The sequence below is a fragment of the Pelmatolapia mariae genome, linkage group LG16_19 (assembly GCF_036321145.2).
Source record: "Pelmatolapia mariae isolate MD_Pm_ZW linkage group LG16_19, Pm_UMD_F_2, whole genome shotgun sequence".
Taxonomy (NCBI): domain Eukaryota; kingdom Metazoa; phylum Chordata; class Actinopteri; order Cichliformes; family Cichlidae; genus Pelmatolapia; species Pelmatolapia mariae.
In genome coordinates this window covers 30,265,930-30,291,239 of record NC_086241.1, presented here as the reverse complement: position 1 = coordinate 30,291,239, position 25,310 = coordinate 30,265,930, and the positions used below count along the sequence as shown (strand labels likewise).

General features: G+C 42.0%; 2 protein-coding genes across 2 annotated transcripts; both read right to left on the bottom strand.

Annotated features, from left to right (window-relative positions):
- Positions 1-3,780: 3,780 nt before the first annotated feature.
- On the bottom strand, positions 3,781-4,999 carry LOC134644545 (trace amine-associated receptor 1-like). The gene is made up of 2 exons (XM_063497634.1): positions 4,827-4,999; positions 3,781-4,594 (listed from the first exon to the last, which is right to left on the bottom strand). Exons 1-2 carry the CDS (start codon positions 4,997-4,999, stop codon positions 3,781-3,783), a joined length of 987 nt encoding a protein of 328 aa, XP_063353704.1.
- A 17,667-nt stretch (positions 5,000-22,666) lies between these two features.
- On the bottom strand, positions 22,667-24,881 carry LOC134645879 (trace amine-associated receptor 13c-like). The gene is made up of 2 exons (XM_063499493.1): positions 24,086-24,881; positions 22,667-23,655 (listed from the first exon to the last, which is right to left on the bottom strand). The coding sequence occupies exons 1-2, from the start codon at positions 24,256-24,258 to the stop codon at positions 22,842-22,844; spliced, it is 987 nt and encodes a 328-aa protein (XP_063355563.1). The 5' UTR covers positions 24,259-24,881; the 3' UTR covers positions 22,667-22,841.
- Between the last annotated feature and the right edge of the window lie 429 nt (positions 24,882-25,310).

Genomic DNA, 25,310 nt, shown 5'->3' with positions numbered 1-25,310 from the left:
CTTAAATGATCCTGAGGGTTATGGAACAAAAAAGTCAAGTGGAAGATCAAAAAAATTTCACCAGCACTGAGCCAGAGCATCCAATTGGCTGTCCATCAAGACACTGGATGATCGTTGACCCAAATTAAGGCCATTACTGGTGCAGCCCTATAGCCATCAGAAGGCATCTGAGACTGAAGGGCTTCAAAAACAAAAAAATGTCTTCAAAGACCTCGTCTCCTTGAACGCCACAGAACTGACTGTTTGGACTTTGCCAGATAGCACCAAACATGGGACACTGAAAGGTGGAAGAAAGTTTTCTGATGAGAACATTTTTAACCTTGATGGTCCAGATGGTTTCCAACATTACTGGCATGACAAGCAGATCCCACCTGAAATGTTTTCTACGTGCCACAGTGGAGTGGACCCCAAAATGGTCTGGGGCGCATTTTCCTTCAGTGGAACAGTGGGGCTTCAGGAGGTGCTTGGACGTCAAACAGCCATTGGGTATGTTCAGATATTGCAGCATCCCTCATGAGTGAAGGCCCTCATCTGTGTGGTCACAACTGGGTTTTTCAACAGGGGAACGCTACAGTACGCAATGCTCGCAGGACAAGGGACTTCTTCTAGGAGAATAACATCACTCATTTGGATCATCCTGTGTGATCCCCTGATCTAAATCCAAGTGAGAACCCCTGGGGATGGATGGCTCTGTTCCAGACAGTAGATGCTCTTCACCGTCTTCACCACTTGAAGAAATGTTCCCACTCAATTCATAGAAACGCTTGCATCAAGCATCCTGCAACGAATTTTTGATGTGATCAACAATAACGGTGGAGCTACTCATTACTGAGTTCATGTTTGGAACGTTGATTTCTGTTTTGGGGGGGTTTACAGTTTTTTTGGTCCTAAACTTTTGATCAGCTGTAAAACAGCTTGGATCATTGTCTTGGAACCAGACAACAATCTCAAGCACAGCCCTAATCTACAATAGAATGACTGAAAAGCAAAGGGCCATGGTGCTGATATGGCTCAGTTAAATTCCAGACCTCAACCTGATTGAAGTGTTGTGCAGGTCCCGAGATGTGTTAGCTATATGTTTTTAATGTTTATTCACATCAGTTCCATTGTCAGTCTGTCAGATAATGTTAATACTGAATAGAACTGAACTGAATTGCATTAAGTTGAGGGCACACAGTACCATGGTGATTGGCACTGCTTCTGAATTTGCTTCCATGCACCTTCTCCCATTGGTTCTATCCAGGTACTCCAGCTTCCTCCCACATCCAAAGACATGCTATTAGTGGGGAATCTCAATTGCACATAGGTGTGAGTAATAGTGTGAGGCCTGCGTCAGACTGGCGACATGTCCAAGGTATACCCTATGGTAGCCCCCCGCGACCCTGACAAGGATAAGCAGAAGAGAATGGATAGATTAACTGAATTTAATTACATTGATGTTAACGTTGTGGCTTGTTGTTTAATTGTATGAGGTATTTGCATTAAAAGGAAAAAAGGCTTCAACTAGTCTCTAGTTTTTTTTTTCAAAGCTCATCCTGTAACTCTTCCTGTGAGCCTTTAAAGTCTATTTTTATCATGTGTGTACACATGACATTATTTATAATTATATGGTGTTTATGAAAGATACAACAATATTACTAAATGTAACACAAATTTTCCTGCATTGGGGATAGGTCTCATACTGACACACCGACCCTTTTCCTGGGGGCAAATGCAGAGACTGTAAACAATAAGAGTGGGTCAAAAAACCACCCAAGGGTTGGCTCCAATGTACTCCCAGGATATCATCTATCCTATGAGGGAGAAAGGGTGGCTGGGTCTTGTAAACATCAGAGCTTCTGGGACTCTGGCTTTTGACTTTCCACTCTAACACACTGTCTGTAGTGTTATGTTGACCTGCAAAGCTTATCTAAGTTTTAGCTAATGTAGGAATTTTTATGTTCATCCTAAAGTATAGTTTGGGGCTTCTTGGTAGTGTTTTGTTTTTTGTTTGTATTTTGTTGTTATATTATTCTTATTTATCTCTCTTTAATTTTGCTAGCGTATGTAGCCAGTCAATTTGTGATCATGTGGTGATAACATCATAAACACTGTGTAAAGCAGTTGCTGTTACAGATGTATATTATACAAATATTGGTCTCAGGACTGTCATGGTCCTGAGTCGTGTGACCCAGTGTTTTGAGTTTCTTGATGTTTTTATTATTCATTTAAGTCTAGTTTCATTTCAGTTTATCTAGCTACATTCTGTCATGCCTCGGTTGCAGTTTTAGTTCATGATTTTTCTTCCCATTTGTCTCATCCCTGTGTTAAATTTCCTGTGTCAGCTTGTCATGTTAAGTCTACATGTGTTTATCTGTCATGTTTCATGTCCAAGTTTTCTTTGTTTGTCAAGTTTGAGTCATGTCTGTGTCTCGTTATGTTTCCTGTTTTATTTTGAAAGAGTCTTGTATTTTTTGTTCGTTGTATTTAGTTTCACTTCACCTGACCTGTCATTATGTTCATTGTTGTCAACTGTTTCCCCATGTGATTCCACTTCCCTTGATCATTCCTTATGTGTATTTAGCCTGTGTGTTTCCGCTCAGTCAGTGTCAGATCATCTGTTATCATCACTATAGTCACAGTCATAGTGTTTCATAGGTTTTCCTCGTAGTTTTTGTTGTGTTTCATGGTTTACTCAGTGTTCATAGTTTCTTCATGGTGTTTTCACTGAGTTTCACAGTCTTTCAGTTTAAAGACTGTGAAACTCGTTTCAGTCTTTTCAGTTTTTTTCTCAGTCTTCTTTGTTTCTTAGTTTCATGTTTTGCTATTGCTTACAGCCAAATAAAGGCTTGCCTTTTGTTAACACCTACAACCCTTCTTTCTGCGTCTGCTTCTGGGTGTTATAACAAAGACACCGGCGCACCACGCCGTGACAAGGACAACAGCCACTTGTTGTAAACTTCTTTTGAAGTGCACCAAGCATTGCTTGAAATGTGATAGTCCATATATACCCCACCCCTATATATATATGGATGGAGAGAAATTTCCTCATACAAATTCTTTGAAATTTTAGTTTCAATCAGTGACAGCGCATTAGTAAATTTTACTAGTAATGTATTTTTTCCTCTAATACATAGTGCTGTCAAAGTTAATGTATATTTAATCAATATTTTAATTTTATTCAATAAAATGATCAATGGGGTTAAAATCATCAAATTTTTACTTAAATGACAAAAGTACGCTGTGTCTGAAAAAATAAGTCTTTTTTCCCTCATTTCCACAATTTTTAGATAATCAAAAGCAATTTTACATTTACAGATTACTAGCTGTATCATTTTATTGATTTAAAATTTTAAAGGTATTAGGCATGGAATTTCTTTTTCTTTTTTTATTATTAGGCATCGCTTGAACTTGTAGCAAAAAATGCTGGAGTTCAAATATTCAACAGGTGAGTCAGGAACTTCACTCAACTGTCACACATGTTCTTGTTAATAAATAATTGGCACAAATCTTTAACATTAGAAAGTATGATCAAAATATTCATCTATTGTCAGGTGTGCCAAAGTACAGCCATATTCTTCAAAGTCTGTTTAAGTAAGACTATAAAAATCTATATGCTTATTTCTTTACCTAGAAAATTGCATAAAGCTCTCAAAATGTTAACATGAAATTACGTGTACTAATGAAAAAAGTTTTAAATGTCTCTATCTTTTCAGGAGACAAGCAATTTTACATTTGCACATTATTAGATGTGCCAATTTCCTGATTTCAAATCTTAGTGCAACAAATTTTATGGACTTTTTATAATATCTTGGCCCCACTGGTGTCATGCGTGAATATCTGAAAAGTGATGATAAGTTTAACAGCATTTCTAAACCAGGGGTAAAACAAGGCATAGATCAATGGATTTAAACATGAGTTAAATTGATACAAAATGATCAGAAAAAATGTAGCTGAATCATTGACCACATTTTCTTCTACAAGAAAATAGCAGTAAAATGGACAGTAGCATGCAAGAAACACAACTACAAGAATCCCCAGAGTCCTGGCCGCTTTCAACTCAGATTTGTTTGTTTGATTCAGTGAACGCCGAAGTGTGACAGCTGTAACATGAGAGCGCATGGCACGGGCCTGAGACACAGCCACCACAAATACTCTCATATACAAAATTATGATGACAGAAACTGGAACAATAAAAGATAAAACAAGGTCAACGGTCCCTGCAATATTACTGATGAGAAACACACACTCTCCATAGCAGGAATTATACCTGCCTGGATTAATTAGAACATCCTTTGTTTGAAGACTGCTGTAGAAAGTTGAATAAAACCAACATAGGCACACACTAAGCTTAGCTCTCACCACAGTCATTCTGCTGGGGTAATGCAGAGGGTCACAAATAGCCACATAACGGTCAACTGATATTAGAACTATGATCCCAGTTGAAGCACAGAAAAGATTGGTGATCAAATAAGTATAAACAGAACACATGAGATCACCAAGTACCCAGCAGGCCATGTTTCTAAGTATTTCCAATGGCAAAATCAGGAAACCCATGAGAAAGTCTGAGACAGCCAGAGACAGAAGGAGGAAGTTAGTAGGTGTGTGAAGCTGCCTGCAGAAAGATGAAAAGGAAAAAATATATTACACATTAATAATGTCAAAATGTCTTCTATGAAAAATAAATTAATGAAAATAATCCATTCCATTATTTAGTCTAGGCAAATAATACACCAAAAATGTGCCAAAATGTTTCATATATTTAATATGTTAAGTTAAGATTAGTGAGTTTAAAAGTCAGCTATCTAAAATTTAACTGTAGTTTCAATTGAAAAGTTAATGTCTGCCTGAAGTGGGAGACTGAGATGATGACCAAAAGGTTTAGAGCAGCAGTGGTCAGAGAGAGGCAGGGCAGCATAATGTTCAGAAACACAGCTTTGGACCAGTGAAGTGTTGGCTTCCTGCATGAACTGTTGAGGAGTTGTGGAAAGCAGAGCTCGGCTCCTTTCTGTATCACCATCATCAGAGCAGAGCTTTTCCTCACAGAGCTGTTATATCCCTTTTGAACGAAGGTGGGTGGGGATGGGAGGTGGGGGGATCCTGGCAATCCTCTTTTTTCCCCATCTCTTCTCTTCCCTTGGTCTACTAACCTGCATCATGATGGCCTACATGGTGCATGCCCAAGGTCCTCCTGGCAGGTCTGATGCTTTGCCCCTGCATCTGGCCCCCTGGGTTGGGGTGGGCACCTCATGCTCCACTTGGAAGTGGATGGCTAGCTGGGCTGAGTGGGTCAGCATGTGTTACTTGGGTTTTGCTTGCTACCTTGGTTGTGCCAGTCTTTCCTGGGATCTGGGCCCGTCAGTTGTCCTTTGGCTCCTGTGTTGCTTTGGGCTCCTCTTCTTGGCTGTTTGTGCTGCTGTCATTGGTCCAGGCAACCTGGCCTTTGTTAAATCTTGGTGGGTGCTTTTTGGGTGCTGGTAGATGTCTTTCTACATGTTTTTTGGTTCTACACGTTGATGTGCACTGCACCTTGAGCTTCTTCACTCTGGGTGGCAACTGGTCTCCGGTGGAGAAATGGGAAGTAACGAAGTATAAATATTTTGTTATATATTTCTCTGTGAACTTTTCACTTTTACTCTCTACATTTTTAAACATATACCTGTACTTTCTACTCCTTACATTTTTAAAACAGAGTTGTTACTTCTAAAAGTAGACAACACTAAAACCAAAGCAAAAACAGTTTGTTGCATCTCAATGTTCTGTTCCATAAGAACCACGTTAGAACCATCTTTTAAATAACTAACATCTTTGTGGCGATAATTGGTTATTGTCTATTGAAATAGGCTTGAATTTGCTTGCTTTTGATTTCACTGGAATCTGTAGCCTCTTTTAATTTAGTGTGCATGTCGATGTTCCATTAACAATGACTTGAACTCACAATATGTCAGGTTTGCACTGTGCATTGTAGATAAATGTGTGGTATTTGGTACTGGAAAACACGCAAACTCCACATAAAGTAAGGCTGCAAGCTGCAACCTGCAGTCAAACCCAGGGCCATCTTGCTGTGAGGCAACAGCAAGAACCACTGCACCACATCTTAGTAGAGCAGGTTTAAAGTCTTTTTATATTATGTTGACCTCACCTGTGTCATACTTGAAGATCTGCAATGTGATGAGAAGTTTGACAGTGTTTCTAAGCCAGGGCTAAAACAAAGCATATATCAAAGGGTTTAGACTAGAGTTAAAGTAAAATATAATGACCGCAGTAGATACACATGGATTATTCACATGTTTTCTTTAAAAAGAGTGTAGTGTCCGTAAAATGGACAGTAGCATGGGATAAATACAACGACAAGAACTCCAAGAGTCATGGCTGCTTTTAACTCAGATTTGCTTGTGAGATTCAGTGAACGTGGAAGTGTGATAGCTGTAACATGAGAGCGCACGGCACGAGCCTGAGACACAGCCACCACAAGTACTCTCATATACAGAACTTTGATAACTCTAACAGGAACAATAAAGCGTAAAACAACAACAATCCCTGCAATATCACTGCTGGCAAGCATTCACTGTCTGTAGCAGGAATTATACCTGCCTGGTTCAATCAGGATACCTGTTGTATGAAGACCCAGTAGCGTTTTTTTTTTTTTTTTTTGTCTGTCCCATTTGGTTCTTTAGCCGTCAGAATTGATGTCTGAAGACCAACAAGGATACCAAATGGATTTATTTTGCCAAATGGATCATCATGGCATTGCCGTATTGGTCCATTTGATCAACCTTTGTTGTTATTATTTATTTTATTTTCAGTTGTTACAGATGGGACAGACATGACTGGGGGATAGGAAAGAGAGGAAGGAAAAGAAAAACAGAAGGGAAGAGGGACAGTGAGAAAGGGCACTTACAAAGACAAAGAGAAAAAGAAAAAAAAATCTCCTGGATCACCTGTTGAGAGAAAAAGAAGAGAAAACAAGCAAAAAAAAAAAACAAATGTCACGGTCCGCCAGGCAGACCGTGGGGATGTGGGGAAAGGAGGACCCAAAACGCAGACTCTGCGATGCAAACAGTGCACTTTATTTACAGTGAAGGCTGTAAACACAATAACTCCCCGTCACTCCCTTGACTCCCGTGTGTGTGCTCCCCTCCGACGTCTGTGCTCGTGCTCCCCGCTGTCGTGTTTCCGCACACCCCGTGCGTGCTGCCTTTCCGGTCCACTTTTCCTCCTGCAGGAAAACCACAGAAACAGCCGTCAACACTGACCCCCGCGGCACACACGAACTGACTTAAACTCACACACACTAACTTGGGATGACAATGCAATGATCCCACGCCGGTGGGAGCTCCAACACTCTCCTAAGTAGCTCCCCCGACGAGCCCTGATCACCAACAGGTGAGTGGCAGGAACTTCAGGTGTGGCCAGTCCGCCTGCAGGGCCACACCCATCAGGCCTGCATGTGGCTGTTCTCCATCCTCCAGCCACACATGTATACACCCACACCCTGCCTCTACAAATAATGAGTGGAACACCGAACAACACAGCATAGTGCAGAAAAACACACATCCCCAAATAACAACAACAATACCAATAATAATAATACCAATAATAATACCAATAATAATAATAATAATAACAATAATAACAATAACAATAATAATAATAATAATCCATCCTGCTCACGGACCCCCGAGTCCTCCAGAGCAGGGTCCGTGACAACAAAGCAACATACTAAACACAACACCATCCCGTTAATCTAGCTAAGTGTGAACAGCAGTAAATACTAAATATTGAATGTTGTTGTGCAGCACACAGGACAGACAGCGCACAATGTGCTTTGAAGTAGCAGCTAAGAAAGGTGTAGTTCATGTCTACGAACAGTGAACACCCATGTGCAAACCTGTGTGGATCAGCGCGCTTATATACAAAAGGTTTCCCCATGTAACGGTCTGCTAGAGGGTGTGGGGGGCCATAGCCCCGTCCCCCAGGGCATGAAGCAGGCATGGAGAAGATCCAGGCTTCAGACATCCAGAGGCCCCAGAGTGCGAGAGCCCAAGGTGGACCACCGGAGGGGCATCCGTGCTACCCTCCTGGGAAGGGCTGAGGAGATCCCCAGACGAGGGGTCACCCAGTAGCCACGGAGCAGAAGCCAGAGGGGGCTGCACTGGCGTGCCCGCCGGCTCTGCCGGCAGCCAGCTGTGCCAGAGTGAACCGAGCCGCAGACCCCGAGGCCGGAGGCCCGGGGGGTCCTCTTTGCCCCGGAAGAGGCCTGACCGAGCGACAGGCACCAGGCCCCGCCAAGTAGCCACTGGGAGTGAGCTGGTGCATACCTGAGCGCCCAGCCCCGGACACCAAGAACCACCAATGCACCGACCCCTGAGGGCATCAGTCACTGGCAGGGAGTGTGGTGAGGGGAGATAGACCTCCACACTTTGGAGGGCCTGGGTGTTCCCAGAGAGGTGGAGTCTAAGACCCGACCTGACATATAGACACAGACAAACAGGCACACACAGACACAAACATGCATTCTCACCCTCATGCACACATATACAAACACTCAGCACTCACCCAACGTAGTAATAGACATACATGGACATGTACACACAATCACACTCCCCAAACATACTCTATACCCCGGGTCCAGGTACCCTCACCCCCAGAGGGGGAAACGGCACCCAGACCCAAGAGATGTGACCCTTTCCCCTGGGGTGGAGGCAAGCAGACCGCCCCAAGCTCCGCGGCAGCAGGGAGGCCCATCGGACAGCCAACACCTCCTCCCATACCCGTTGTATGAAGACCCAGTAGCGGTTTTGATATGGGCGACACGGGCGGTTGCCCGGGGTGGCATCGTGGAGTGGGGCAGCATCACGGGCATCGGCAAAAAAAATAAAAAAAAACATTGCTCATACTCATGCTGCATACGTCATGCCAGCGCATATTGGGAATGGCATAGGCACCGATCGGTTTTCTGTCGCCCATTTGCTGGGAGTAAGGGCGCCCTCCGTTTGCGAGGTGCACCTGCTGCTTGCGGCACAGGGAGGAGAGGGCAGGGCGGCAAAATAAAAACAAACCAACAAACATGAAAACACCAGACATTATGATACAGACTTATAATTTGCACCGATGTTTTTTCGAAATGCTATACGGGTGCCAAACAGGCTAGGGCTGCCACTGTGAAGACCAATGTAGAAAGTAGAAAAAACACCAGCATGGACAAACACTAAGTTTGACTCTTGACACAGAAGATATGGTTGGGTAGTGCAGGGGCTCAGAAATAGCCACAAGCTCAATCCATTTCTCCAAGATGGGATGTGGAGAGATGTAGGAAGGCTCTGTCGCACAGCTTTACCAAGAGTTCAAACACCCTGTCATTCTGGACAAGAGGTTTAGGGTGTCTAAGCTCATTTCACAAGAAATACACAAGTAGGTCATCGTGGATGCAACCATGTTCTATCCAAGCTATGTCAAAAATTCAGGATTCCTTGAGCGCTATATAAGACTCAATCTCTTTGCCATTGACCAATGGTGCTATCAGAAAAGTTCTATCCAAATGCACTGTGTGTGGACAATTACATGGCATCTTTGGTCAACAACAGATGATCGACCTGCCACAAAACAGAGTCACACCTAATGAGCTGCAATTCACAAGCACAGGAGTAGACTGTTTTGGATCCTTTGAGGTCAAGATCTTTAACACTTCAGCTGTTTCCCACATTGGAGAAGTATGGAAATGTCTGATTATTTCCATCAGAAAACCCATCAGTGCCATTATTAAAGCTCAGAATCTGGATATGGAAATAATTCAGACATTTCTTTGTGAAGCTGAAGCAATCCTTAACAGGCAGTCCATTACTACTCCCTCCAACGAACCTAATGACTTGGAGGTACTCACCCCAAATCCTGCTCCTAAAAACATGGCCATCTCTCCCCCCAGGAATTTTACAGAAAGAGGACAGATGTTTTATAAAAACAGTTGAGCAGGGCCGTGCAGAGATGTTTAAAGGGGTAGGTGCTCAATGTTAAAAAGTGGCACATAGAACCAGGCTGAATAACAACAACCAATATTTATCAAGAATCTATTATGGAATTGCATCATACTATATTACTGTGATCAGGTGGGGACAATGCAAATGTAACCCAGGTCATTTTTTGAGTATGGGATTTCTCATTATTTGGTAGTCACTGAACGCACCACTGTGCCGTGCGCATAGCCACTCCCTAGTCCAGCTACAGAGTTTTTCCTTCCGTTCGTCCGATGAGGTGCATGCTGCTCTCGTGCCCTCTGCGAGCTGGAAATTCGGAAAAAGGAGTCTTGTAGCGGTTACGAACGTGAAGCTGAGCTGAATCCGACAGCCATTCGCCATTACATGAACTCCTCTGGCTGGTTTGTTTGCCCTCTTGGCATCCTGGATCCTACTAGATGAACTGCCTTGTGGAAGTCCTCATCTGATGACTCCGCTGAACCATCCTGGCTAGTAGATGGTCATTGCTGCGGGTGGATGCTTCTGCTTGCTGGATGCTATTATTGGATGCTACACCGTTCCAACAGAGCGGTAGGAACAATTCAAAGGGCCCAACGATGCACTTTACTTTTCCCTGAGCTCAGGTGATTTTCTTTTGGCCAAAGGACCTTGAAGGATACATACATTTGCATTTATTTTATTTTTATTGGGACACTGAATGGATAGACACTAAAAAAGGGCTTATTATTTAAAATTGTGTTTAATAAATGTGTTTATGTTAAGTGAGTGTGGTGTCCATTGTGTGCTGGAAGCCTTATTGTTCCTGTGGTGGAGCAGCTACTACCAATCTCCTTTATGAAACTAGCCTCTGATGGGATACAGATATTTGGGACACATTTGAATTCTTGTAACCTATTTCTAGAGAAACTGTGATTCTGGGCCTAGACATCAGGGTGAAATTGATGATACCGACACCTAGTGAACTGCCCAAGGTCAACAGTCCTGATCTCCAAGCATTCAAGCATTGGCGTAAGTACAGATTGCGTTACACAAAGCATACATAGCCTATGTTCTACCTGATGGGTACAGTGTTGCTGTTGATGGATTGCTGCTTTTCCTGCTGCTGATAGTGCTGGAAGGCAGGGCTTTGTCGATCTAGACTCTAGACATTAAAAGGTCCATTAGGAGACAGGGTATCTGATTAAACAAGTGTTATGAGATAATAATAAAATACAAAAATTGGTAACAGTGCTTGGAACCATAAGGCAACAGATTAAAAAAACTGTGTGTGTGTGTGTGGGTGGGGGGGTGTCACGTGATGGCAGCAGGGTGAACACACTGTTTTTCGGAGCTCCGTGCTGCTCGGCCTTAATTCCTTTGTACTACATGTTTCATAAGGCGTCCTGTTTATGTTCTGGTATGTACATTGCGGGCTATGTCCCTGAAAGACTTTTGGCCACAGTCTTTTGACAACATGGGTAAGCAGCAACCGAACAGAGAAAGAAAAGACACTCCATCTGAACCGGGCGAAGCCCCTCAAGAGGGCGCCCTCTCCGACTCCAACCCTACTGCCGAATTGGACCCAGCCCTTGCCAATGTCTTTAACTTGAAGACGGCTAATGTTGTTAAAGTAATTGACGAGAAACTTAGTCCTCTGACCGAGGCTGTTTCTAAGCTCATGGTGGAACTCCAGTCAGCACACAAAAGGTTGGACGAAGCGGCAGCTAGGGTGCTAGCTGTGGAGAGCGCTGCTACTGCTCAGGAGCCCTGGATCACCGAGCTAGAAAATCAAGTCAGCGCTCTCACGGAAAGATTGGATGCAGCGGAAAATTACAGTAGACTACTGAACATCCGGCTTTTTGGCCTACCGGAGGACACTGAATCTGCTCAGCAGGTGGACTTTTTTGAGACTTGGCTACCCCACATTCTCAGGATAACCACCAAGGCTGGGCGCATAAAGTTGGAGAGGGCTCATCGTGTACTCGCTCCAAAACCAGACCCTAACAAGCGTCCCCGCGTGCTGCTTATTTGTTTTCACTCTTTCAGAGATAAGCAGAGAGTCATGGAAGCGGCGCGCCGACTCAGCTCTGAAGATGGGGGTCTCAAGCTTAATGGCTCAACGGTGTCATTCTACAACGACTTTTCCACGGCAGTGCTGAAGAAGCGAAAGGCCTATGACACAGTGAAGCTGCTTTTACGGGAGCGGGGGATACAGTACGCCATATTCTTTCCGGTGACACTCCAGGTGACACACAATGGTTCGAGGAGGAGATTCTCCACCCCTAGGCAGGTGCAGGATTTCCTGGCTTCCCTACCTGATTGAATCCCCTGCCGCTTGCTTCTTCTTCCACCCGTTATTACTGCATCATTGACTGCATCCGGGTCCTAGTTTGGTCCAGCATGATGAGCCTAAGTTTTTTTTTTTTTGGGGGGGGGGGGGGGGGGGGGGGGGTTATATGAGTGGTGTTGTTATGACTAGTTTGCTCTCTGTTGTGGGTTTCAGGGTTAGTTGTTTGCTTGGTCCCCATTTACCTGGGGAAAGACCCTCAACTTTATTATTCTTTCTTACTTGTTGTTCTATTTTGTGTTCGCAGCTCAGGTTTTACATGCTCTTTCTTCTCATACTCGGCTATTGTAGGCGTTACCTTTTTTTCTCTCTCTCTCTCTTTTTGGTGCCTCCTCTCTTACTGTTTGATTTTGCCATTTATATGTGGGGAGCTGAGGTTACTTGAACATTCATATTACATGTGTGGGTGGGGTACATGATTAGTTCTTCAATTTCTGGTACTATTAAGTTATGTTCGTGGAACGTTCAGGGTCTGCAAAAACCCACCAAAAGACTAGCTGTGCTTTCCTTTTTGGAAAGGGAGGAGGTTTCTTTGGCGTTTCTCCAGGAGACTCACTTAGAGGATAAGGACAACATCAAACTTAAGAGGGGCTGGGTTGGACAGGTGTTTGCAACCTCGTATTCCTCTTTTAATAGGGGCATAGCGATCCTCATTAGCAAAAAGCTTGCATTCCAGTGTCTCAACCAGTGTTGGTCAATTACTTGAAAAAAGTAATCAGTAACTAATTACAGATTACTTCCCCAAAAAAGTAATCCCGTTACTTTACTGACTGCTTATTTTCAAAAGTAATTAATTACTTAGTTACTTAGTTACTTAGTTACTTTTTAAAAACACAATTTACAACCTGAATAGGTAATAAAGAGATAGATCTTTCAGCCCAATTCTACTTTTTCTGCATAATCCATCATACAAAATGTAATCAAATGGAAAAGTCTCTTTTTAAAACTTGTTTTATTAGTTTTAATCTTTTAACTTTATGCATCAAGCAAAAATTTAATAATATGTAACATTCTCTGACTGGAAGAAATTTGTTTAACCTTTAAACCTATTTTCTGCACATTCCAGCACATAAAATAAAATATTTTTCACTCTTTCAAATAGATGCAAGTAAAACACAGCAGAAAATGAATGAAATCAAAGACTAGCGGTCCTGTTGCTCTATTTTCACCTGTAAAGCAGGAGTGGGGTAGGCGGAGGTTTACCCTGGTGCAGGTGTGCCGCAGGTCAGTGGAAGAATCCGCGAGTTTCTATGTGAATTTCCCATTACGTTGTAGCGCATTCGGTGCTTGCCTGGAAGTTTAGGGGGTTTTTTTCGCTGTAAAAAGAAGTTTTTTTCCCACGCACAATGGACCCTAATGTTTTTGTCACTTTTTATGGAATCAAACTCAAAATAAGGTCAGTACTTCCACGCTTTAAACGCTGCATGCTCATACTCTCTCCCGCACTCGATATATTATCCATTGTTGATCTGCACACAGCTGTTGTCACGAACATCGCACTCGCTTACGTCACTGTCATGAGACATTCTCGCAAAAAAATCACGGTTTTAGTAACTCAGTAACGCAGCGTTTCTACGGGAAAGTAACGGTAATCTAATTACCGTTTTTGCAATAGTAATCCCTTACTTTACTCGTTAGTAATCGGATTACAATCGGATTACAAGTAACGCGTTACTGCCCATCTCTGGTCTCAACTGTGTCAAAGATGACCATGGTCGCTATATAATAGTTAAGGGTACACTTCTGGGAAAAGAAGTGACATTTATGAATCTGTACAGTCCACCTGGCTGCTCCCCTAGCTTTCTTGCTTCTGCTTTTGCCACATTTGCCGATCTTGCATTTGCAGATAGCTTTGTGGGTGGGGACTTTAACTGTCACATTGATCCTTTGCTGGATAAGCGGCCGTCTAGTAGTTCCCCTATTACAAGAGAAGAAGCCCTTTTTGCCTTAAACGCTATGCCATCAGGTAAATCTCCAGTTAGTGATGAATTTAACAGTTTCAGACAGTCCTCCTGGATCCACTCTTAGCAATGTTCAATCACTCTTTCCTAAATGGCATCCTGCCCCAGTCCCTTAGAGAGGCCAATATTTCTGTTATTCTTAAAAAGGTAAACACCCTGATAAATGTACTTCATATAGGCCCTTTGCCTTGCTGAACTCAGACTTGAAGCTACTCTCTAAGATATTAGCCCTGCGACTCGAGAAGGTACTCCCCTATATAATTAATGAGGATCAAACAGGTTTTGTTAAAGGCCGCAAATCCTCTGATAGCATGAGGAGACTTCTCAATGTTATTCATCTTTCACAAAATTCTGATGAGCCATTCCTTGTACTCTCACTTGATGCACAAAAAGCGTTTGATCGCATTGAATGGTCGTATCTATTTTTTGCCTTAGAAGAATTTGGATTGGGTGAAATCTTTGTAAATTGGGTGAAAGTTCTCTACAACTCCCCAGTCGCAGCGGTTATAACTAACGGGATGCGCTCCAGCAATTTTGCTCTCCACCATGGAAATAGGCAGGGTGATCCTCTTAGTCCTCTACTCTTTGACATAGCCATAGAACCACTGGCCCAGGCCGCAAGACAGGATGTTTTAATTTCTGGTATTCGTGTTAAAGAGAAGATACATAAAATCTATTTATATGCAGATGATGTGTTGGTGCTCTTATCCCGACCTGAAACCTCCCTCCCCCATCTTTTTGAAGTAATTTCATCTTTCGGTGCTATAAGATTAACTTTGCCAAGTCAGAGGCCATGCCCCTGGGGTCATTGTTGACAGTTCCGGTTACAACTGTTCCCTTTCCATTTCACTGGTCTCCTTCTGGGTTTACTTATTGGGGGATACGGGTTCTCCCTCTCATCATCAGCTGTTCAAGCTCAACTTTGTCCCTCTTTTCGATTCAATTAAGGCTGATCTGGAGCACTGGGCCCCCCTCCCCATTTCATGACTTGGCAGAGTGGCCCTGATCAAAATGTATATTGTGCCCAGACTGCTATATCCTCTGCAAATGATCCCCATCTTGTCATCTAACAAGGTTATTAAGGTTTTGGAGGGTTGGTTAAGTGCTTTTATATGGAGCAAATGAAGGCCCAGGCTTACAATGGCCACACTCCAGATGCCCAGTCGAGATGGAGGCGTTGATTTACCCAATCTGCGACTTTACAAGCTTGCTATTCATCTTACAGTGATCGCAGACTGGCTCAGATGCGACTTTACCTCGATCTGGCTTGATATTGAATCCTCTCAGTCCAAATGTCCCCTGTTTAATCTTTTATTTGTTAAAGAGATCAGTGAAGTCAAAAAACTCTCCAACAATCCGATTACCCTATGCTCTGTCAAGGCCTGGAGGTCTGTCTGTGCTTTGGAGGGTCGGGCCCATTTGACATCCTCCCTGGCTCCTGTTATGAATGGCCCTTACTTCTTGACTGGATGTCTGGACCGGGGTATTGTGGTCTGGTCTAATTTGGGGCTGGTTAACTTGGCTGATCTGTTTAGAGGCCGGACCTTTCTTTCCTTTCAGCAGCTTCAACAATGTTTTGGCCTTCAAAATGTGGAATTCTTTAGATACCTGCAACTGAGGCACTTTATAATTAATGACACCACCCTATTGTTGGACCCTACTAGGTCCGCAGTGGAGGATGCTGTTGAGTCTGTGTTTCCACAGGCCCCGCTAGTTTAGAGACTTATTCCTCATGAAGAACAAAAAACAAGACAGAACATCTTCAACCGGTCTTTTACTCGCTAACGAGGAAAGGCTTGGTCAGAACCAGGCTGTGAAGCTAAATGCTTCTCACCTGTCTCCAGACCAACTCCTTCAAAGAGCAGCTCTCCTCGCAGCTATTTATTGACATGACAGTTACAATACACAATAGTTTACACAATACAACACAACACAAGCACCTCCCACTGTAAAACCCCCCAATGGTTCTAAGACAAGGCACTATGTGTGTGTGTGTGTGTGTGTGTGTGTGTGTGTGTGTGTGTGTGTGTGTGTGTGTGTGTCTGTGTGTGCACGTGTAAGCACGTGTGCAAGAATGTGTGTGTGTGTGTGTTCCTGTTCCTGATCACAACTGTTTTTAAGAACATCCTTGGTCATAAAGAGAGTAATCTCCCCCACACCCAATATATGGTTTAATTCCTGTATTGGTTCACCATACACAACACAGGTGAAGCCATAAAAGGGCAGGAAGCTTACCAAACAACAAACAAACCTTCACAAGGGATGTGCTTGTGTTAAAACACTGCAGCCTCCCCCACCATCGACACGCTGGGGAGGGGGACAAAGGAATGCCTTTGATCACAGAGTTTGAAACAATGTAGAGATGGTAAGCATAAAAATGACAACATTTAACAATTCACTTTAACAGATGCTTTGTCCTCCCTGCAGTCTGAAAAATCCATCAGTTCCTTTTATAAGGTTCTTAACTCTGGCTCAGCCCCTCGCTTCCTGGCTGCTAAACAGGCCTGGGAAAGAGACCTAGGCCGCTCAATAAATGATCCAGACTGGCAGGAGATTTGTGCCTGTGCCTCTAAGATATCTGTCTGTAATCGGCCTAAATCGATTCAGTTAAAAATTGTTCATCCGACATACATCACACCCTCTTGAAAAAGTAAAATAGATGTAAACTCCTCCCCTTTATGCGGAGGAGGGTGACTTTATGCATTGTTTTTTGGTCATGTGTGAAAATTCAGTATTTCTGGTCTGATGTTGCAAAGGTGCTTTCAGTTATTTTCAACTCTGTTGTTCCTCTGGACCCTCTATGTCTTATACTGGGAGTAATGTACAATCTGGTTATCAAAGGCAAGCACAAGAGACTGTTCCAGCTGTTATCTTTTGCGGCCAGGAAGAATATCCTGCTCCTCTGGGGCAGGCCAGCAATTCCAACTAAGAAATCCTGGCATAACATTATAATGGACTGTATTCCCAATGAATATATAACTTGTATGCTCAACTCCACCTTGGACTCTTTCCACAGAACCTGGGACCCATATCTGAAATACGATGGACCTGTGCTGTCATCCTCCTTGTTGCGGGGCTTTCCCAAACTGAATTAATTTGCCTGAATATTGGTCTTACTATGATTTGTTTTGATTCCTGGTGGGGTTGTGGTTTACCTCAACTGCCTTGTATGTGCCTCAGAATCTTGTATTGCCTGAGCTAAGTTCTGTTCTGGTTCTTCTGTACTTTTTCTTTTGTCATTGTCTGCTACTATTGAAAAAATCCTAATAAAAATATATAAAAAAAAAACCTGTGGGAAATAAACTAGGCTCTGCCTGTGACTCTTTGCCTCTCTTCCTCCTTCCATCTCCTCATCTGATCTATCACTTTCCACTTGCTGTCCATGTGAGAACAAGGCACAATCTGCTATTGGATTAACCTACCCTTTAGCTCATTGCAGCGAATGATTCCCTGTGTTCTTGTGTGTCATTGTCTCAGTTATGTTTTCATGTCTGTGTCATGTCTAGGGATGGGTACCGGTTTCCGGTGCCATGATGGCACCGGTTCTGACATAAACGGTAGTAACCAGACCGAAAAGCAGCGCACATTTCGGTGCTTTATTTCGGTGCTTTTTTTTTTTTCCTGAGCCAATTCTAGCCAATCATTTTACGTTTCCGAGGATAGTAGGCGGGCCCAGGTATGTACGTTCTTTTAGAGCAGAGCTACAGATTAAAAATGCCCAAGGCGAAGCGGTCAAAAGGCGACGCATAGCGTTTTTTTAAAGCCGAGAAATGCGCCTTGTTTGATAGCTTGCTGCGAGACCTCACACCGAGCACGTCTACTGCGGGTGTGGTGCCTGTTATCGGACCCGGAGTTAGCAACATCCCCCAAAAACCCGAAGAGGAGAGTCCTGGCCCCTATCAGTGTAGCAGAAATGATGAGGATGATGATGGCAGCAGCAGCCGTTCTTCTCTGCGTGAGTAGCTTAATGTTGTTCGTGTGTAATTTACGCTGAGTAGGCTAACCACATTATTACATTAATGCATGTAAGGTGAACTAGCAAACACCGTCGTAGTTACATGCGGCTGTCTTCTTGTTTGACGGCAGATACTCCCTTCACCCTGGCCAAAAAGGCTAAAATGACCAAAGAAAAAGTGGAAAACAGTTAAACATGAGAGGTTTTTGGACCAATTTTGTGTTTTTTTCCATTGTTTAAGCACTGCTTCCAGCCAAAAGTGATACCATATGTGCCCTATAGCTGAAGAAAAGGCTTACATTGTTATCTTTTTACAAAAAAAAAAACAGCTAAACATGAAAGGTTTTTGGACCAATTTTGTGTTCTCCATTCTTTAAGCACCAGTTTGAGCACCGTTTAAGCACCGGAACCATTTCAAAAGTACCGGTTTGGCACCGGTATCGGATAAAACCTAAACGATACCCATCCCTAGTCATGTCTGTCTGGGTTTGGTTGTGTGTGTGTGTTTCCGTTACTTCCTGTTTTACTTTGGTAGTTTCCTTTCTGTGTGCACCATGTTCTGTTTTGCTTCACTTACTTGGGTTTAAAACTAGAGATGGACCGATCCGATATTACGTATCGGTATCGGTCCAATACTGACCTAAATTACTGGATCGGATATCGGCGAGAAATAAAAAATGTAGTCCGATCCATTAAATATCAAAAAAACACCTCACAAAACTTGCGACACGGCGTAACTCGGCTCATAACCGTAGCACGTCGGAGCAGTGTGCGTCACGTGTATTTGGAGCCTAGCTACCAAACCAGCATTTCATCTCCGAGAAAGTTATCCCAGAGAGAAGTAAAGCAAGTGTGTAAGTTCATCTCTGAATGTTTGTAAAGCATTCCCATGTTAAGCTTAACAACCGATATATGGAGCGACTGCCTCTCTCTCTCCCTCACCTTCCTGCTGCTACTTCAATCGTGAAACTGCTTAATAATCAGCTGATCGGCTTTTCTGTCGCGAGTCCGTCTCTCTTCTTTGTTTTTGGTCCACTTTGCACCAGAAAGAGGAAACCAGCGGCTGAACAACAGCAGCACGTTTAAGCTTGATAAGCTGTTGTTAGAATTTATTTAATATTACTTTCTACACCAGGATCCTTTTCTACGTAGCTGACGGCTGGTAACTGTGCAGGGGCGGATCTAGCAAAGTTTAGCCAGGGGGGCAGGTAGGGCATTAACAAGGGGGCACAAAGAAATACTTTTCTTTCTTATTCTCATTTAAAATATCTAGCTTTTAATAAATAATTATCTGACTCTTACACCCAAAGTTTTAATCTGATGTAAAATGTATAGAAGTCCATTACTGTACATAGTAACTGTCAAGTCTAATATACCCTAGTAAGCTATACTACTTTTTCCTTTGGGAAAGTACCGTCTGTGAATTATGCAATTCTGTTGAAGAAAGATGTTGAGTCTATTTAATTATTCTTGAAAAATAATTTATTTCTGTGCATTTTTTTTCACCCTGCATCAAATTAAAGTTTAATTAATTAAAGTTTAATTAATTAAAGTCAAATTAAAGTTAAATTACATCGATTAAGCATCATGAGGTGGAGGGTGGGGGGTGGTTCCCTTTTTTTTATATAATTTATAATAAATATGAATAAATCATTGCAATTTCTTTAACCATAAAGAATAACTAAATCCTTCAGGACAATGTCACATCAATGCACTGAACTCACTATGTTATCCCTCTAACAGAGCCTCCACATGTTCTCACTGTAATTTCCCCCTCATGAATGAATTTATGCTTGCACTAATTTGAATGTTCGGGGGAAAATCAAACGCATTTCACTCGCAGTACTGGAACTGACTTACCTTTGTTTGAATGACGACTTGTACAGACAAGGTACAAAAATATGTCAGGCTACGTCAATAGCAGTAGGTATTCAGGGTTTCTACTCCACGGCCGTATTTCATACGGGGCCACATTTCCAATGCACGCTATTTTCTGCAAGTACCGCCACTTCGATTCTGGACGCAATCGGTCTCTATACAGTCCATTCTCTTTTGAGCTGCTTTTAAGCATCTTTCTTGTAGTCGTCGTTCCTTCTTCTTCTTCTTCTTCTTCTTCTGTCAAGTTTAACGGCAGCCTGCATCCAAAATTGTTGCATTACTGCCATCTCCTGGCTTTTAATCTTCTGTCACTCCTGAATCCTCAGATCCTCTTGATGAGATCAGTATTTCTCAAAAAACGAAAAACCACCACTTTCCCTTCACCATGACTTAACTTATTAACCACTTGTTCAAACGGAAGTTCCCTTCCACCACTCATTTCACCCCACATCACCCTCCTGTGACTTGCATACTTCCTACAACTAAGGAGCACACGCTCAACCATCTCCATAGCATTGCACCCATCACACAACCCAGTCTGATGTTTCCCTATCCTAAAAAGAGTACCATTTAAAAAGCAGTGGCCTGTTCGTATTCTACTGATAATAACCTCCTCCTGTCTCTTTAATCCGATACTCCTCTTAGCTTCTATTGTGTTTTGCACCCTATATAAATGTCTCCCTTTTGTTTCATTATCCCATGCCATTTGCCAGAAGTTCTTACTTTCTGTCCAAACTACACTTTTCCCTTCAGATTTTGACAGTGGTATCTGCAGTGTTGGGGAGTAACGGAATACATGTACCGCCGTTACGTATTTAAAATACAAAATATGAGTAACTGTATTCCGTTACAGTTACCGTTTAAAAAGGTGGTATTTAGAATACAGTTACTTTGTTGAAATAAATGGATTACACGGACTGTTTGGGTTTTGTTTGACAGCTATGTTCTGTTGTTCCAGACGGCAGCATTACGGTTGCCATGGTTACAGGATGACACGCGCTCTCTGCGACTGTGTTTCCTGGATGAGAGAGCGCCTTTGTGTTGTTGTTGTTGTGCTAAGCTAATAGGCAGAATGCTACAGTCATAGCCCTAAAGAATGTAGCCTCATGGGCAGTGTAGTCCGTGCTGCGGGGAGAATGGACTGCCATACCCGTTATGTGTCTGTGAGCGCGAGGAGGGAGAAAAAGGAGAGTGGAAAAGTACGAGCTGTCATCGAGCAGAAACGGGAGCTGGAAGCATGTAAATATAATAATAACCACTGCAGCCAAAAAGAGTGCCTGACGAGCCCAGTTGTAAGTAAGCTATTAAGACTCGACTGTACACTGTGTTCGTGTTTTCCTCCGAAACAATAAGCTCCGTTGGAGCAGCCTTTCAACGCCTCTCTCTGTCTCTCGCTAGCAAAGTTGACCCAGACAACAAAGTAAAGCTAGTTTTCGACTACGAGCCCGACACGAACCCGACGTATTAGCCAGAGGTCCCTTTACTACGGTTCGAAGCCGTGGACCTTCAGTAATAGTAATAAATCACACAGCAATAGTACATTCATGTAGTTGTAAAAAGCATGATAATATATTAAGTAATCCAGAGTATTCAGAATACGTTACTCTCATTGAGTAATGGAATGGAATACGTTACAAAATATATTTTGGGGCATGTATTCTGTAATCTGTAGTGGAATACATTTTAAAAGTAACCTTCCCAACACTGGGTATCTGTACATCTATATCGACTTTTTTAACAGCTGCTTTGGCCAACCTATCTGCTCTTTCATTACCCAAAATACCTACATGAGCCAGAGTCCACATTATTACTACATGCTTATTTTGATGATGAGCAAAAAGAACGTCATACAAAATCTGCTGATGGGTAGTTGTGTTTCCTTGTTCAATACTTAATAATGCTGACAATGAATCACTACATATCAGTACTTTTGAGATTCTGCTGTCTTCCACCCATTCTAGAGCCAGCAGTATGGCATATAACTCAACTGCATATATACCCAGAAGATTTGACGTTCTTTTCGCAATCTTGATATTTAAGTAGTTGCTGTCTTCTTTGATATAGAAAAGGCATATGATATGCTTTGGAGAGAGGGTCTACTGATTAAGTTACATGAAGCGGGGATAGGAGGGAGTATGTTTAATTGTGTGTTAGACTTTTTATGTGACAGAACAATTCAAGTTAAAATAGGGTTGCATGTTTCTGAGCCGTGTGGAACAGAAAATGGAACTCCTCAGGGAAGTGTAGTTAGTCCAACGGTTTTCTCACTTATGATCAATGATATTTTTAAAGATGTGTCTGATAGTTATGGTAAATCACTTTTTGCTGACGATGGAGCATTATGGGTTTATATGTTTTTATCATGTTTTTTATGCATATAAAGCAGTTGCTGAATTATGGAGAATCTAATGCCTAATGGGACCTCCGACATCTCTTTGTATCATCATATTATGTAGCCTTGTAAAAAGGACATGCATGATAATCAGAATCAGAATACTTTATTAATTCTTTATGTGGGTTGCAGGATGCTGCAGGACAGTAACAGTAACAGACTAAACTTTTTTAAATAATACAATATGTTACAGAGCTTACAAATTTTAGAAATAACACTAATATATACAAATCACTCAATTATAAATATCAAGAATATTGCAGAGGTGGAATATATATATGACTGACATAAAATGTTGCTTACAAATCAAAAAAATCTGAACAAATCTAACAGCTGAAAATAATGACAAAAATTAGTTGGAGAAGAGTTCAGTCTTTCATAGTATGTTGGCCTCACAGGTGTCATGCTTGAAGATCTGCAGAGTGATAATAAGTTTAACAGCATTTCTAAACCAGGGGTAAAACAAGGCATAGATCAAAGGGTTTAGACAAGAGTTAAAGTAAAAAATAATGATAACAGTAGATGCAGATGGATCATTGACCACATTTTCTTCAGCAAGATAGTAGCAGTAAAATGGAGAGTAACATAACAGAAACACAACTACAACAACCCCCAGAGTCCTGGCTGCTTTCAGTTCAGATTTGTTTGCTTGATTGCTTGAATGCTGAAGTGTGACAGCTGTAACATGAGAGCGCATGGCACGAGCCTGAGACACAGCCACCACAAATACTCTCATATAAAGAACTATGATGACGGAAACTGGAACAATAAAAGATAAAGCAAGGTCAATAATCCCTGCAATATTACTGCTGACAAACATACACTCTCCGTAGCAGGAATTATACCTGCCCGGTTCAATCAGGATATTCTTTATATAAAGACTCCAGTAGAAAATAGCATAAAACCAACATAAGCACACACTTAGTTTGGTTCTTTCCACAGTAATTCTGGTGCGGTAATGCAAAGGGTCACAAACAGCCACATAACGATCAACTGATATTAGAACTACGTTCCCTATTGAAGCACAGATAATGTTGCCGGTCAGATACCAATAAACAGAACACATAATGTCACCAAGTACCCAGCAGGTCGTGCTTCTAAATATTTCTGCTGGCATCAACAGAAGACCCACAAGAAAGTCTGAGACAGCCAGAGAGAGGAGGAGGATGTTACTTGGTGTGTGAAGTTTCCTGCAAAGAGACAAAAAAATAAAGTAATTCATCATTTCAAAAGGTCTTCAGTGAAAATTCCATTAGTAAAAAAGTCCTATTAATAAGGCATGATTCAATCGAGGCGAATAAAATATTTCAGTCATAATTAAAATACACCAAGAACATGCCAAATTGATTACACTCATCACTAAATCGCCAAAACTGCAATTCAGCTTTGAAGTGTCTGAAGTGTAAGATTCGGATGAAAATAAGACTGCTGACAGCAGGACTGAAAATGTTTTGTCAATCATGTTAAAACCAACTTAGTGAAAATGTTTCATTATTAAGGCATGAAGAAGCCTATTCAATTTAACAGTGATAACTGAGACAAAGATATTTATTTAATTTAAAAAAGGAGATATTTATCAGTTGCATTTCATTATTTTCAATAAAAAAAAATCATCTGTGCCTGAAGTGGGAGACTGAGATGATGACGAGAAGGTTTAGAGCAGCAGTGAGGAGAGAGATACAGGAGAACACAATGTTCAGGAGCACGGCTTTCGACCAATGAATTGTCGGCTTTCTGCAGGAATTGTTGAGAAATTGTGGAAAGCAAAGCTCGGGTACTTTCTGTATCTCCATTAGGCAGGTCCAGCTCCTGCTGCTCTGTGATCAGAACCATAGGGTGGATTTATCAACCCCCACTCCAATCCCCCCGTCTTCACTCACGTACACACACACGCACACAAACACACTGTCCCTCCTATTTCTTTGCACAGAATCGGCAATTCCACTTTGTCAAACTCACTATGTCACGCAAAGCGTATTAATGTCTTTCTTTATTTGAACTATTAAAACCAGTCCTACAGCTTGTCACTACTGAACTTGTCATGGTTTAATATCTTCTTAATAAGGGTCACAATTATTAATCAGCTTCAAACCATATTCTTTTTTAATAATACTAATCGGAGGTAATTCTCTTTTTTTTAAGAAAGTGTACTTACTACAGATGCTGATGGTACAGGGCTAGAACAGCAACTTTGTTAACCAGCTATCTCTTCATATCCATTTGCTTTAACTTTTCTGGTGAAAATGACTGTATTGGGTCAAATGATAAAATGGGAAAACAAGCCCAACAACATGCAATCAGTCTGCAATTAGTTTTTTGACTGGACAAGGTTTCATTGACACTTTCATGCAGTCTGTTTGCTATGATACTGTACTTATTTCTGATAAATCTCAAATCTTTTGATATTTGCATCAGATGTGTAGTGCTCGAAAGAGCCAGGGGCTGAAGCAGCACCAGCAAACTGCATGAAAACCATACATTGGAAGCAACTCTCCCACCCATGGACTAGGGCGGAATAAATGGAACAAATTTGTAATTTATAAAGTTTGTTAGTTAGTTCTAGTTAGTTCATTACATTAAGCTGATCTAATGTAGTGTTAGTCTGTACTACAAATACCAGTTAATTGGGTATTATGGCACCTGTGGTTGGCGGTGTCATTGCCAGTGTTTCTGCAGGTGTCTGTATTTGTGGTCTTTTTCTGTGTGACATTACCTGTATCGCTGATTTTTGATGAGATTGCAACTTCCTTTGTTTTTGACTGACACACTGTTTGAAGTCCACACTTTTAACACAAGCTGAAACAGAGACTCAATGATGGTCCTTTTTCCTCAATCGGTCATGTGA